General features: G+C 36.9%; 2 protein-coding genes and 1 long non-coding RNA gene across 3 annotated transcripts; 1 reads left to right on the top strand and 2 right to left on the bottom strand.

The window, feature by feature from the left end:
* The first annotated feature begins 437 nt into the window (after positions 1-437).
* Positions 438-2,877, top strand: LOC111983286 (uncharacterized). The gene is made up of 3 exons (XR_002879884.2): positions 438-630; positions 1,569-1,635; positions 2,565-2,877. It is a non-coding gene; the product is annotated as an uncharacterized LOC111983286 (long non-coding RNA).
* Positions 2,878-3,047: 170 nt separating this feature from the next.
* LOC111983278 (uncharacterized) lies at positions 3,048-4,754 on the bottom strand. The gene is made up of 2 exons (XM_024014943.1): positions 3,675-4,754; positions 3,048-3,566 (listed from the first exon to the last, which is right to left on the bottom strand). The coding sequence occupies exons 1-2, from the start codon at positions 4,752-4,754 to the stop codon at positions 3,048-3,050; spliced, it is 1,599 nt and encodes a 532-aa protein (XP_023870711.1).
* A 3,915-nt stretch (positions 4,755-8,669) lies between these two features.
* On the bottom strand, positions 8,670-13,441 carry LOC111983281 (uncharacterized). Its single transcript, XM_024014944.2, has 3 exons — positions 13,333-13,441; positions 13,131-13,227; positions 8,670-9,460 (listed from the first exon to the last, which is right to left on the bottom strand). Exons 2-3 carry the CDS (start codon positions 13,138-13,140, stop codon positions 8,739-8,741), a joined length of 732 nt encoding a protein of 243 aa, XP_023870712.1. The 5' UTR covers positions 13,141-13,227; positions 13,333-13,441; the 3' UTR covers positions 8,670-8,738.
* Between the last annotated feature and the right edge of the window lie 563 nt (positions 13,442-14,004).

The following is a 14,004-nucleotide window of genomic DNA, read 5'->3' as shown; positions in this document are numbered from 1 at the left end:
GTGTGATATTTTTCTTCCTAGCATCACACGTATTCCACCCCCAAAGTCAATGTTCTTAGAGCATCTCCAATGGCTTCTTTAAAGCCAAATTTAGAGCATCAACACTCCTAAAACCCACTCCAACAGCTTCTCTATCTCTATTTTTTAGAGTAGAGTTGCTACAGTGCTTCTCTATAAGTAGAGAACACTGTAGCTTTTACTATTCATCATTCAAATATTTTTTTCTATTATAATAATCAGGTATTGAATAAAAAAAATGTTGGAAGATGTGTAGTTGTTAAAAAAAGAATAAAGAATGAATAAAGAAATAATATTTAAATGAGATAGAGAATGGGATAGAGAATCTGCTGGAAAGTATATTTGAAAAAGTGGGTAGTTAAAGGTAAAAATCACTGTTCATTCTTCAAATAGTACAAAAATTTAGAGAATCTGTTGGAGATGCTCTTATCCTTCTTTTGCTGCTCCAGAACAGCTTCTAGGTTCATCTTTCCTTGTTCTTTTTGTTCATTTCCTTTTGCTCCTACACGGCCAAACCTCTCTCTCTCTTTTTCTCCAAAAATCATAGAAATCTCACTCTAAAGAAGAAAATCAAGAGCCTAAAAACTAAGATTTCATCTTCAAAGTGTGAGGGTAAGTAAATTAAACCTCATCTGATTTTGTGTACTTGGATAATGTGATTGTTTGTTTATTTTCATTCTTTATCCTCTGTTCTGATTTCTAGGCTGAACTTGTGATTCTGTTTTTGTAAGTTGAAAGAGTGATGGTGTTATGGTCTATTGGATGCTTATTAGGGTATTTTAATAAGTATTGTATAGGTATAAAAATACCTAGATGAAATTAAGGTCAAATGCTATTTGTTGATGATTTTAGAAAGAATATGTGCTGAAGCTGTCACTGTGACAGATTCGATGTTTACAAAAAGAAAATTCTGTATTAAATCATTTGCTGTGAATTAGGATGCAAGGAGTAGTTTTTATGAATTATAGGACATATATGGTTGTTATGGAAGTGGTCTCACAGCAATTGGATGAGTAGAAAAATAATGGTTTAATTTTTAAGTTGCATGAGTTTCTGCCAGGACAGATTTGAACACGTTGTCTTGTATGATTTTTAATAAATCATGGTTTTATGCTTTGAATCCGAAATTTTTATGGTATGCAATACACTGGACATACAGGGGAGTAGTTAGATAAAATTTCATGACTTTTGGATGTGTTTTAGCAGCCCATTCGTATTTTACAAATGGGGCTTTTGCTGCTGTAATGACCAGTACACAGGGTAGTATAACTCTGACTTTGTGGATTTAATTTTGAAGCTAGGTTGAATTTTTTGAGCTATAATTTAATATGCTCATTCTTTGGTATGTTTGAATCATATATAAATTTTGTGCCTTGGTTTCTCTATTGTTTTGATGCATAATATGTTTGATGATTGTATCATATGCTTTGGGGAACTTATTGTTATGGGAATTAAGATTTTCTTAAGTTTGAGAGTTAGGATATGATTGGGGTATAGGTTTAAATACTTAGGAAGAGGTTGTCAATAATAAGTTTTGGTTTTTCATTTAGGTGACGAGAACAAGAACACGGACACTTGAGCTCCTCTTGTACAATCTCTCGCGTCTTCGGCTTTCAGGTAAGGGATTTGAGATATGTACTTTTGATAAGTATAAAGATTATTTCAAAAGTATTATGCATTAAAAATTTTTAATTAAAGATATTACATATAAGCCTGGTTTAAGTAAAATATATGTTCGTGAGTTGTGCAAGCTTATATACATGAAAATTTTAGCATATTGATGCCATTATCTATATCACGAACATAATATTTAAAAATGAGATGGATATGCTATTATTATGGAATATTATGCAAAATAAGAAATTTTAATAAAATGTATAAGTATGGAAATATAGTATTCGGGTTATTCCATTGTTATGTGCTGAACTCAGCCAGTAGAGGTTAATTATTGGCTTTCCATGGAAAATGTTATCTGTTTGGCCATTTAAAATAGAGGAAATGGGGTTGCCCGTAACTCTAATCTGAACAAGGCCTTCTCCCCAATGTGTACGGACGGCGGGGAGGAATAAAACCTTGAGGAGATGTGCCATCAGGCCTCTCAAAGAGGACAATATCATACACACAAGGGCAACCAAATGTGATGAGGCCTTCTCTGTACAGACTTATCAGATATGGAATAACCAATATGTCATTAATAGCTATATTATGTGATTGATCATGAGAGAATGATTTTATTTAAATGCATTATGAAGTTAAAGGCTCTCATGAAAAAGAAGCTATAATGAAACATTTTATAGTCTTTCTAAAAATAAGATAACGGAATTATGTTTATGTTCTTCTTATGCCCTTTTATTATTATATGAAGGGGAAATGAAGTATTTTAATTGAAAGTTCATACGTTATTTTGAGAACAACGTGAATAGTATGAAGTTGTATTATCAAAGCTGGCATATCCATAAAATATTTAATTTACATGTATTCTTATCAAGGGCCCATGGAGCTTAAAAACTTTATTGGGCTTCGTAGCTCACCCTTTTATATTTCAGTGCATAGGTTCTTCCTGGAAGCAGCGAGAGTATTAGAGGTGGCAAGGATTCGGTGTTTTCTCGTTTGTTAGAATGTATAGTTAGTTTTTGTTGTACAGTAGTTAGCTCTTTTGTTGTATAGGATGAATCAAGATGTACTTGATTCTTGAGCACATATGTAATTTAGTATCTTAGTTTGTTTTAAACCCCGGTTGTATGTCTTTGGGGTTAGGTTTGTAATAAGAGTTTGCTAAACGTTTAGCTATGTAATATTTGCATGAATACCTGACATTTTAGCCAAGTGGTAATCTTTCCAAGTTCAAAGGAAATGAAATTTTAGGTTTTCATCATTTTTTTGTATATTATGGTTTTATGTTAGAAAATAAGCAGGAATTCAAGAAACAAATTCTTGATAAGCACTTTTAGATCAGGTTGGTTCGTGTTAGTATTGAGGTAAACTTGATATTAACATGCCGGTCATGCTCTAAATCCTGAAGTACAGGTTTAGGTCGTGACACATTGGTGGTAGGTGGATGGAACTAATCTGTGTTTATGTAACCATGGTCGTCCCAAGAGCATGTGGTATGATACTTCCATTTTTACCACGTGGAACCGAGCTAGAGAAGCTATGAGTCCCACTTTTAACCATAACTGGATATGGCCTGCGGTGTACTCTCCTCTCCCACCGAATCCTGTCACTTCCATTGAACACCCTTGGATCTTCCTTTCTGAAATTCCTGCTACCTGCAGAGTACTCAATGGAATGAGATTCACTGAAGCACCTGTATCTACTAAAACTCTCTTTATGGGGATTTGATTTATGGATGCCGCCAAGTACAAAGGTCTCCTGTGGTCTGGATACCCCACTTCCATATCTTCATCACTGAAGGTGATTTCGGTTGACTCTTGCAAGAGAGCCCTTTCATCTGATATTTCTGCCGACAGGCATTCTACTCCTACAGCAGAGGCGATGCTCACCAGGGCCTCTGTGGCTACCTTTCTTTCCTTTGTTGAGAGTCCCAGCTGATCAAACAAATTTCTGAACTTGGAACTCTATTGTAGAGTGGTAATGGCCGCCGCAGGCAAAGCCATGTTTTCTTCTTCGTCTTCTCCTGGGTCAGCTTAAATTACTACTGCTGCTACACCTTTCCCTTTATGGTTTAGGAGTGGGTTTCTTTGGACTTCCTGTTGGGACAATTCTAGAGTTCCTTCCTTTATCCTGCGGTGCACTAGTCTGCGAAGTGCCCAACACTCTGTGGTGGCATGTTGGACATAGTTGTGTAATCGACAAAAACGTGGGTCCCTCCTTTCTTCCTCGGTGGGCTCCCTAGCAACCTGGTTAGGTTTGAAAACGCCATTCGCTATCCATTTGTCCAGCAGTACGTCTAACTCCTTCGTGGTGCATGGTATTGACAGGAGAGTATCGTATTCTTTCCCTTCAATTTTCCTTCTCTGTTCACTGGTGGATACCGCCGTGGCTTGCGGGGCACTTCTTTTGTCCGTGGTTGGCTTTACAGACTGGGCAGTTTTTCTTGCCTTTTGTAACAACTGCGCGAACTGAGAGATTTCAAGGTTTTCAAGGACTGCCCTGTATTCCCTGATCATATTCGTCATGCACATCTCTACCAGCGTCCTTTCCTCACAGTGGTCATAGCAGTCGAGTGCTATGTCCCTAAATCTCTTGATGTACTCCATCAAGTCTTCACCATTTCTTTGTTTAGTCGCTTGCAACGTTGCAAGCGTCACCGTTTCTTCTCCGTGAAAGTACTTGGTACAAAATACATCCACCATATCATCCCATGTTGGGATCGATCCTGGCTTCAAGCCAATGTACCAGGTATAAGCCCGATCACACAATGACTTAGAAAACTCTCGAAGACACAAGTCCTCGTCTGCGGCATAAGGGCCAAGCGTATCAATGAACTTGCTTACGTGCTCAACAGCACTTCCCTTTCTGCCGTCATATTGTGCGAATACTCGCGGTTCATACCTCTCGGGGTATGGTTTGCTGAGCACCCTTAGAGGGTATGGGGGTCTACGTGCGTAAAATCTCTCTTTTGGCCCTCTGGCTCTCTCTTGCTCTAGAAGAGTTGCTACTTCTGCTATAGTAATAAAACGTTGATCCAGAATCTGTGGGACACCACCTACTAATGTCTCTTCTGCCCCGTGTTTTGGATCATGCTGACTTCCTTTTTCTTTTGTCCTATCCATCTTTAGTTGACGAATTTCTTCCATCATTTGCTGTTATGAATGCTGTAAGGCCTGCAATACTTCAATGAAGGTGTTGGGATTGTCTGCGGGGATCCTCGGAGGAGGTTGTGGTCCAGCCTCCATCTCGTTAGCACCTTTTGCATGATTAGGCTAGGGCGTTGTAGGCCTGGACTCTGCTTGTGAGGGTACAGCACTCATGTTGCACATAGTTCTAGACTTTAGAGGCATCTGTTTGCGAGAGCTATTATCCCTGAACTATTTCTTAACTCCCCAACGGAGTCGCTAATTTAATGTGGGGGCCTTTTTTGCTATGTTGGGTCGGGCTGGTCCTTTGTGAATGTAGGCCCAAGTGTTCTGGGTTGCAGGAGTCGAGACCGGGCCAACTAGAACTCAACTTGGCCGGTTTGTACGCGAACTATGCCTCGTCTGCCAGGAGGGTACTTACCGCAGACTAGGTTGTTCCAGCGAAGAGCTTGCGGCAGGCAGATATAATTGATAAAGCAAACTTATGTGTTCTGGAATGACTAGATAGTTCTTCTAATAAGAAATGACCAAACTACAATAACATTTAGCAATTTTTTGACAAATAAATAGTAAGGGCAAATGGTAACGAAGATTTAATCCACAGTTTATGTAAATAAATTCAGTTTGGCCTGCAGGAGTAAGGCCAAAGAGAAAGAACGCCCCTTCTCAACACAATTAACCTCCGAGGAAAGGAAAACGAGATTCCTGCCGTGGAAGTTAATAGGTTTGAGGGAGGCGGACCTGAATGGACACTTCTCAAAATAACTGTAGAAGAGAGCAGTGATTCGAGAGGGAGAGAAGGGAAGGGGCCTATCGATGCATGCCACTCTCACTCGCTCCGTTTTTTCTCTCTTTCTCTCTTTCTTTTCTAATCCTTTCTTAGTAATTTCCACTTTGGTCGTTTTTTTAGTATTATCCTCCTATGTTTTTCTAAGCAAGTTACAGAGTATTCTCTTTTTAAGTTGCGTTGTATTGCTCTCGTGCCTATTCTTGTTTTTGCACATGGTAGAGGCGCCCTTTTATAAAGCCTACCGAGATCGATTCTTTACTATTCTACCCTCTAATCGTTTTTCGTCTGGTCTGGGCGCACTCGCAGACCCTTACTGCTGTCTGCGAGCCCCTCTGTCACAGACACAGATAACGTTTTGTCTGTTAGTCCGCCGCGGCACCTTGTCCTGCCGCAGTGATGTTTCTCTCTCCTATCCCTCATGGCATGCACCTATTGGTCCCCACTCAGCCTTGCCTCTTTTAGGTGATATGCCATCTCAGCAGAACGTATTCCCCAAAAGAGTCTAAGCAGGGACCTCAAAACAGGTCTTCCCCTCTCCCCACCTCCAAACCATGCCCTCTTACCTCTGACCCATGACCCTACCATGCCTTGTATTGGCTGGGTACAGGCTGGTGGTGTTTGGGCCTTGCGCGTGGTTTATGTCTGAAGGCTACCTGCTGTTCATGCATCTGCCGTGGGCTGGAGACATTGCTTGCATCGCCTGCTGTCCATTTCTGGCTTCCTGCGAGTTACTGCTCTGATTTCCTGTCCCTATAGGGCCTGGGATTTGCCAAGTACTGGGCCTTGTGTTCTTTTCAACCCAATTCTTTTCCCACCGTGTTGTTTGGCCTTTCCTGCCGTGGCAATTTGTTCCTGCTAGGCCTCTTTTCAGGCTTGCCATTCCTTTCTTTCCCCCAGTGGCTTAATATGGCCACTGGTGTTCTTTCTCGTGGGCTCCAATGTCCCTCTCTTTTCACTTGGGCTTATCCAGCCCATTTACTTCTTTTGGACTTCCTTAGTCTATTTACTAACTTTGTATCCCATGGGCATTTACTAACTCAATTGGGCTTCCTCGGCCCAATTTCCTCGTTCTCATCCTTGGGGTTCATGGGCTTGCCATTATCCCCTACTTTCTTTGTTTACATTGCCTTGGGCCTGCCACGGCCCATTTTTGCTTTTTCATAACATACATTGCCCATGGATGTCATTTCTTTCTTTCCGGGCCCATTGGGCCCACTTACTTCCTCAAGACCCATTTATTCATGTTATGGGCCTGTGTCCTACCTTTTCTGCCGCTTGGGCCTAACAGTCTTATTTCATGCCTGCCACTCTTATTGCCTGCTTCACTGGGTTGGGCTGGCTTTACAGAAATGACCCTCAACAATGTGAAAATTTATTTCATTTTTCTATATTTGGTAGTTACTTCAAAATGAGATAGAGTTGTTTTTAATACTTTACTTTAAGATGAGTTATATTTTAACAGGCTTTTGGTTGATTTTTTTTTTCCGAATACTACCAAATAAAAATAAAAAAATAAAAAAAGTGAAAACCTATATTCACAAAAGATTGAAATAAACAGAGCAAGATTAAACAAGTTTGGGTCTTCCAGCTGTCTCCCTTTTAGGAAGAATCATTTCAAGGCAAATGACAAATGTTTGGCTAGTTAGTGATCTCTCAAGTCTCAGCTTCTCCATGCCCTCTCTATCTCTCTGAAATTTTTTTTGAATCATTACTAGAGGAGCATACACTCTTTTATGAGTCAAGGAAGCACTGTGAAAGGTTTTACCGAGCCCTATTTCTAATTCAAATTCGTTGCACGTTTATGGTTCCTTGAACTATATTAAATACCCATCATATAAATTGGACAATGTTTTCCTCCACTCATTAAAAGATATACTGTATAATTCAACCACTGCGTAGTAGGTTTAAAAGTTTAAAGGAAATTCCACAGCGCCCCTCAATCTTCCATGATCTGCAGAATTTCCCAGCAGACTGAACTCCTTGGGTCTTCAAATCCCACTTTGGCTACTCCTTGAGTAAAGCCCTCTTCAATGGCTATGTCTTCAATCATCCCATTTCTTTTTGCTCTCACCTTTATGGTATCTAACCACAACAGCTAAACAAGATTTATTCAACAATGCTATAGACACAAAAATTTCACAAAAAACTTTCACATGTTAGATGGTAGGATTTTGATTAGTATATCATCACTTTTATGGGACTACCTTTTACATTATTTTTATTGAATCTACTTTAATCCTAATACTCTGCGGAAATCATTAAAACTTTCAAATCTCTAATGAAAATTACATATAAGATAAAACTCAAGCTGCATTGGCAGCAGTCATAAGGATTACACAAATTTTTTTTCTTTTAAAGAAGGAAATCCTTCGTGAAATTCTCTCCCATTAGCTCAGCCAGCTGTCCAGATAATAGCAAGTAACTTAAATTGCTGTATTTAGCATTTTGACAATGTCAAGTTGCCTCAAGAAGGATTTCCCCGATTGAAAAGGTAAACATACATCAATGATTTGGTACATTTAAGTAACTTGAATTACTGCAGTTAGCATTTTGACAATGTTGAGTTGTTTTATGAAGGATTTCCTTCCATTGATCATTTAGTTCATTTAAGTAACCTGAATTACTGCAGTTAGCATTCTGACAATGTCAAGTTCAAGTTTTATGAAGGATTTCCTTCTTTAAAAGGAAAAACTTAACTGATTTAGTTCATTTTTGAGTTTCTTTACAATCAAAATTTGCTAATTCAGCTCAGCATATCAAAAGTGGTACTTTAAATGCAATAGAAAAAGAAAAAGAAAAAGAAAATCCTATCCCTTCAAATTTTCTCCCCAATATTCCTTTCACAATAAAATTACTCTTATCAATCTTTAGACTAAAGCAGGAATAACATATCCTAAGATGCCGTCAGGATGATCTAATTATAATTTCAAGCCATCATAAACATGTGAAAATGACAGAATTGCTGCATTGTAATTGTCACCAACAATCCAAAAAGAGATGCAAGAAGTAATAGAAAATTCAAATATATTTTTTACCTTGAATTCATAGACAAAATCGTGAGGCACTAAATTATGCAGCCTATACCCCAAACAAAAAGGCGATAAAGGAAAGGAGAAGAACTCTATAAACCCATCTTAGATTCAGAAACGTTGCAGTGATACACAAGCAAATTAGAAATCCAACCATTTAGTGTAGTATACACAGGTCGTTGGGGAAATTATTCCATCCGGTGTACATAGACTTATCTGTGGACAAACTCCGCATGGAATTGAAGCCATGGCCCCAATTTTCGGTTCCGCTTTAAGGCCTGCTTTGCTTGCGCATCTATAACAAACTTTCCCAATAGGAATAGAATTAAACTCCCCCATTCCAGTACTCTTCACCTCCAATATCTCATTGTCCAAAACCAAAGCATTCACAATCTCTTCAATTTGCTGCGCTGTGAACTCAACATTGAAGGCTCTACTCCTCCTTATCGTGTCCAAAATTTCCTCCAGTGTAACAATCTTTTGCTCATAAATGATCTTGACACAGTGCTTTTTCAAAAAGTTTATAAACTCTGTATCGAGGCTCCCCTCAACATACCAAGCTCCACCAGTGATTTCCTTTGATGGTTCAAACTCTGTTGCAATATAGTGTTTTCTGCCTTTATTTTGGATGGTTACAACCTCTTTTATCAGTTTCTTAGCTTGAAGTGATTTGAGGGATTTGTTAAGCACATTGTCAGGGATGTTTGTTTCTCGTTTCATGTCTCTTGTCCAAATAGCCATGTCTTGCTTGCTTCGGATCAGATTATAAAGGATACGCTCATGTTCTGTCAAAGACTCAATAGGTGATTTTGAGTCAGGCTGTTTACGCTTCAGAGATGAGAGCCCTTGTGATCGGTTCATTCCTATCAAAAGACAATTGCAGGGGGAAAAAAAAAAAGGGAGAAGACGTCATTCACTTACATAGGAGTACCGAACCTTGTTTTCTAGCATGGTGGGCATTAACATTCATATTTTAAAATAACCAGAATAATAGAATCTTACAGCCTTTATTTGGTGTTGCATAATAACAGTAGGAAAAGAAAAGAAGAAAGTAAAATTTGTAAACTTAATTACTTCCATCTGTCAGCTATTCTTAAAAAAAGGAAAAAAAAATTTCTCAAAAATTTAGAATTTTATTCAAAAACACCCAAATGAATCCTCTACGGGAATCACCTTTCCATCCACTTCACAACAGAACAATAGTTCAGCTTATATCAGTATCACTACAAAGGCTAGCAAAAATTTTCTACATTGTGTTGGTTTCTCTAGGTATACAGGTACAAGTAAAACTATTAAAAGATTCAAAGAATTAAAAATATTTCTCAAACCAAAATTCTCATAAGAAGATGTAGTTTATCCTCATAAGTCAGAATTTCCATAAGAACCAAGTAAGATCACTAGAAATAATCATACACAAATACTCTCATTGGGGAGGTTGCCATGGGCATACAACTTCCTAGAAACAAATATGCTTTTCCTAATTTTTACTTAATCAACAAAAGATATAAGCCCACAAGCACATTGATAAAACTTCTCTTCTTCCTTAAGCCAAAACTTTCCAATTTATTGGAAGCCAAAACACAAAGATATGTATTAACTTTTCTTTTCCTCAGTTTTCTTAGCAAGCAAACAAAAAGAAAACTCCATTGATTTTTTTTGTTTTTTTTTTTTTTTTATATATATCAATATTGTCATCTACAATTTACTTAGAAACCAAACTAAGGATCATAAAACTTACAGAGATAAAAGAAAGGTTAAATTACTAATTTGGTCCAGTAACTATTAGACAAAGTTTAATTTGGCATCTCAACTATTAATTGTCAATGTTGTCCCTCAACTTTCAAAATCAAGTCAATTTCATCCTTGGGTCTCCTCTCCATTAAAATCTTAACGGGATTATCTTTCAATATTGTTCATAAGAGTGGTTATGACATATCCCATTAAGAATTTTATCTGAGCAGAAACTAAGGATGAAATTAACTTGATTTTAAAAGTTGAAGAAGAAAATTGAAACAATTAATAGTTGACATACAAAATTGACACAATTAATAGTTAAGGACCCAAATTGAATTTTTCCCAACAGTTGGAGGACCAAATTAGTAATTAAAGTTAAAGAAACGATTCATTTTCAATCCTACCCTGTTAACTGCAGATAAACTGTTGGATTTTTAATTCACTGTGTAGGTTTCATTATGTGGTAATGAAATCAACAAACAGAATAAGAGATTTAGAATCAAATTTTAAAATGTTTTTTCAGTTTAATTCTCCTATTTTTTCACAATGTTCTCAACAACCGTATGAGGGTATCACGATTTTTTTTTTTTTCCTTTAAAAAAAATCAAAATGTAAAGAAGAAGAGTATTTCTTCTTTTTGATAAGTAATGAAAGTTTATTAATAAACAAAGAGAATACCCATGTACACTAGTGGTGTAATTGAGTAGCAGTACATCAAACTCTCAAATTACAACGCTCTAACATATCTAATAAATTAGAACAAAGAATGGAGTTAAAAGCAATACTCCAATCCAGAAAGGAGTGAAGAAGAAGAGAATTAATCTTGAGTATTGACTGTTCACTTCCCTCAAATCATCTTGCATTCTTTTCCCACCAAAGACACCACAGGACACAGCATGGCACAGGCCTCCAGAAAACTATGTTTCAATGTTTGCTGAAAGGACCTTGCCAAGCTGAGTATAAATCAGTGACACTATGTGGCATAACCCATAGAAGACCAAACAAATTTCACACCATTGTCCATAACTCAACAGCAATGGGACAATGAAGAAAAAGATGATCCGCATGCTCCCCACTCATTTGCGCATAAAGCACCAATCCACAATAGTAACACCTCTATTCCATTAGTTGTCAACAGTTAATACCTTTCCTAAGGATGCAGTCCAAGAAAAGAAAACTAACCTAGGAAGAATCTTTGAACGCCACACAAGCTTCCACAGAAAAAGAATGCCAGGAGTCAAGGAAAGGGAGAAATAGCATTCAAGCACCTTAAAACCGTATTCTTTGCTGACTTCAAACAAATTTTGTCATGTCTCTCACCCTTAAGTGGCATAGAATATATTAGGTCCATAAAGGCAGAGTATTGAAGAGTGACAATCTTACTTGCTCTGAGAAGAAGAAAGATTTTATTAGAACCCTAAAACTTGTGCTGTCTTGGACAACTGGATCCACTTGAGTGGGGTGAGGCGCTAAAGTTGTTTAGGTTTGGTGCCTAGAAAGATAATATGACCAGTTTTTTCCACTTGGTAAACCATAAAACTAAAAATTTTGTTTCTCTATTTCATTTATACCCTTAAAAGCAGTATAACTGCAGACATTTGGATTACAATTGTGATTTCATAAACAATTACAAACACGTTTTCTCATCATGTGCAGTTTCTAATCTTACTACTGGCAGTGTAATCGTTATTGCTTTTCATGACTGCAAATCTGATTATTTGATGAAAACCAATGTTTTTTTTTCTGCCACAACTATTTTATAGCGCTATTTCCTACCTGGGATCTCATATAAATCAATAATAATTTTTCTTCTAATCTCTCATCTAACACTATCTAAAAGATCCAATAAGAAAGAAGCTCTAATCTACAAATGATGAAATATATAAGAACTTCAACAGACATGTGGATGTGGCATCTGTTTGATCAGTAAGGCTGGAAGAAGTTTAACTGCTCTCATAATAATTAGTTAATTACTATGAGTTTAAAGAATTAGAGACCAATATGTACAAAAGCAAAAGTAATTCCCCATTCCAATAAATCAATGATTAGAACCCCTTTTCCAGGTTTAAAGATTTAATAGAATAAATCTACCATAGCTAAACCAAAAGGCTCATATAAGTAGGAGACACAATGGCCAAATTGTTCTGTAACCACCTAACCATGAAAGGTAGCATAAACACCCTCAATAATCATATGGAAAATCTCAAGAAATTATTTGCTAAACCGCCTAACACACTCCATGAGGTCACAATATCAGAGGATTTGCTTGCACCTCCCAAACTGGGTGATTTCCCCATATACAGCCTCTCTACTAATTTTTTACTTTGCAAAGAGCAAGCAACCAAATCAAGCTCCAAAAACCCATTATGGACAAAAATCCATGGATGAGAAATATGCCCTTTTTCATACATAAAAATCACAAAACATTTCCAATACAAATGAAGATAAACACAAATGATTGTATCTTATCCCTAAGCAAATTGGAATTAATGCTATCAAATCTCATATCCACAATTTTCATTCTTTTTTGCATCAAAATCCCAATATCGCAATATTTCAAAGGACCCATTTTCCCTATGACCTCCAAATCCCAAAAGAAGCACAAAAAGGATTGAAATGTTGGCATTTTCCACTTAGCTGACCTTACTATGATTGTTTATCTTACATGAATGAGCTCCTAAACACTTTTTTCCCATAAAAAAAAAATTACAAAACAGAAGTGCAGAATTGCATATTTCATATTCTCTGCTTTCTCTAAGCAGCCAAGCATAGGACAATAAAAAGAAAGAGAGAGGGTACCTGCACTCATTTTGTAAAAGCTTTTTTGAATTCTCTAACAGGTTCGGAACACAAAGGAATTCAATAGAAGAAGAAATATGTAATATTCAGTTGAAATCTGCATCATAAGGAAAAAGAAAGGGGTCATATTATACACTCAAAAATATTGGTCATTATCAATATCTCATATTGGACATTATCAAAGTCTCCACTCTGCTCTGACCTTGCCGTCACAGACAGACCCACGACAAGAGCTCCTCCTCCTTCTTCTTGCCGCCGGTAAGTCTCTCAAACTCTCACTCTCTCTACCTCGCCTCTATGTTTTTTTTTTTTTTTGGGGGGAGAATGGGTATGTTTGTTTTGTTGTGGTGTGGCCCATTGTCTTGGCCCTCATGGGTCTGTGACTCAGAGTATATATATTATTTTATTTTTATTTTTTTGCTGAGAATGGGTATGTCATATGTGGATCTGTGACATATTAGAAAATCAAACATTAGATAATAAAAACAATGCGTAAATACATTTTTAGTCTTTATATTTTGTTTTTTTTTTCACTTTGATCTCTATATTTTAATTTTACCACTTTTAGTCCCTAAACCAATTAAGGCGTATTATTTTCATCATTTCTGTCAGTCAACTATCGGAAATAGCTGATATGACTGTTGGAGGAGTTAAAATATTATAAGAAATGCCACATCAGCATCTAATTTTTTTTTAAATAATTTATCAATTTTAAATAAATAAAAAAAGAAAAACAGAATTAAAAACAATAAGAACACAAAAACAAACCCAAAACCAACCCAGAACCAAACACAAACCCAGAATATTGTAATATTATAATCGATTGCTCAACCACAAACCCAGCTCAACCAAACCAACACAAACCCAGCTCAAT

The sequence above is a fragment of the Quercus suber genome, unplaced genomic scaffold, assembly GCF_002906115.3.
Source record: "Quercus suber isolate HL8 unplaced genomic scaffold, Cork oak 2.0 scaffold_308, whole genome shotgun sequence".
NCBI classification, from domain to species: domain Eukaryota; kingdom Viridiplantae; phylum Streptophyta; class Magnoliopsida; order Fagales; family Fagaceae; genus Quercus; species Quercus suber.
This window is presented reverse-complemented; position numbering and strand designations above follow the sequence as displayed.

Excerpts from the sequence above, each read along its gene's own strand:
- LOC111983278 (XM_024014943.1), bottom strand. The coding sequence starts at position 4,754 with ATGGATAGGACAAAAGAAAAAGGAAGTCAGCATGATCCAAAACACGGG. Across the intron at positions 3,567-3,674 it reads GGAAAGGTGTAGCAGCAGTA|CTGGGACTCTCAACAAAGGA; the intron begins GTAATTTAAGCT and ends TTGTTTGATCAG.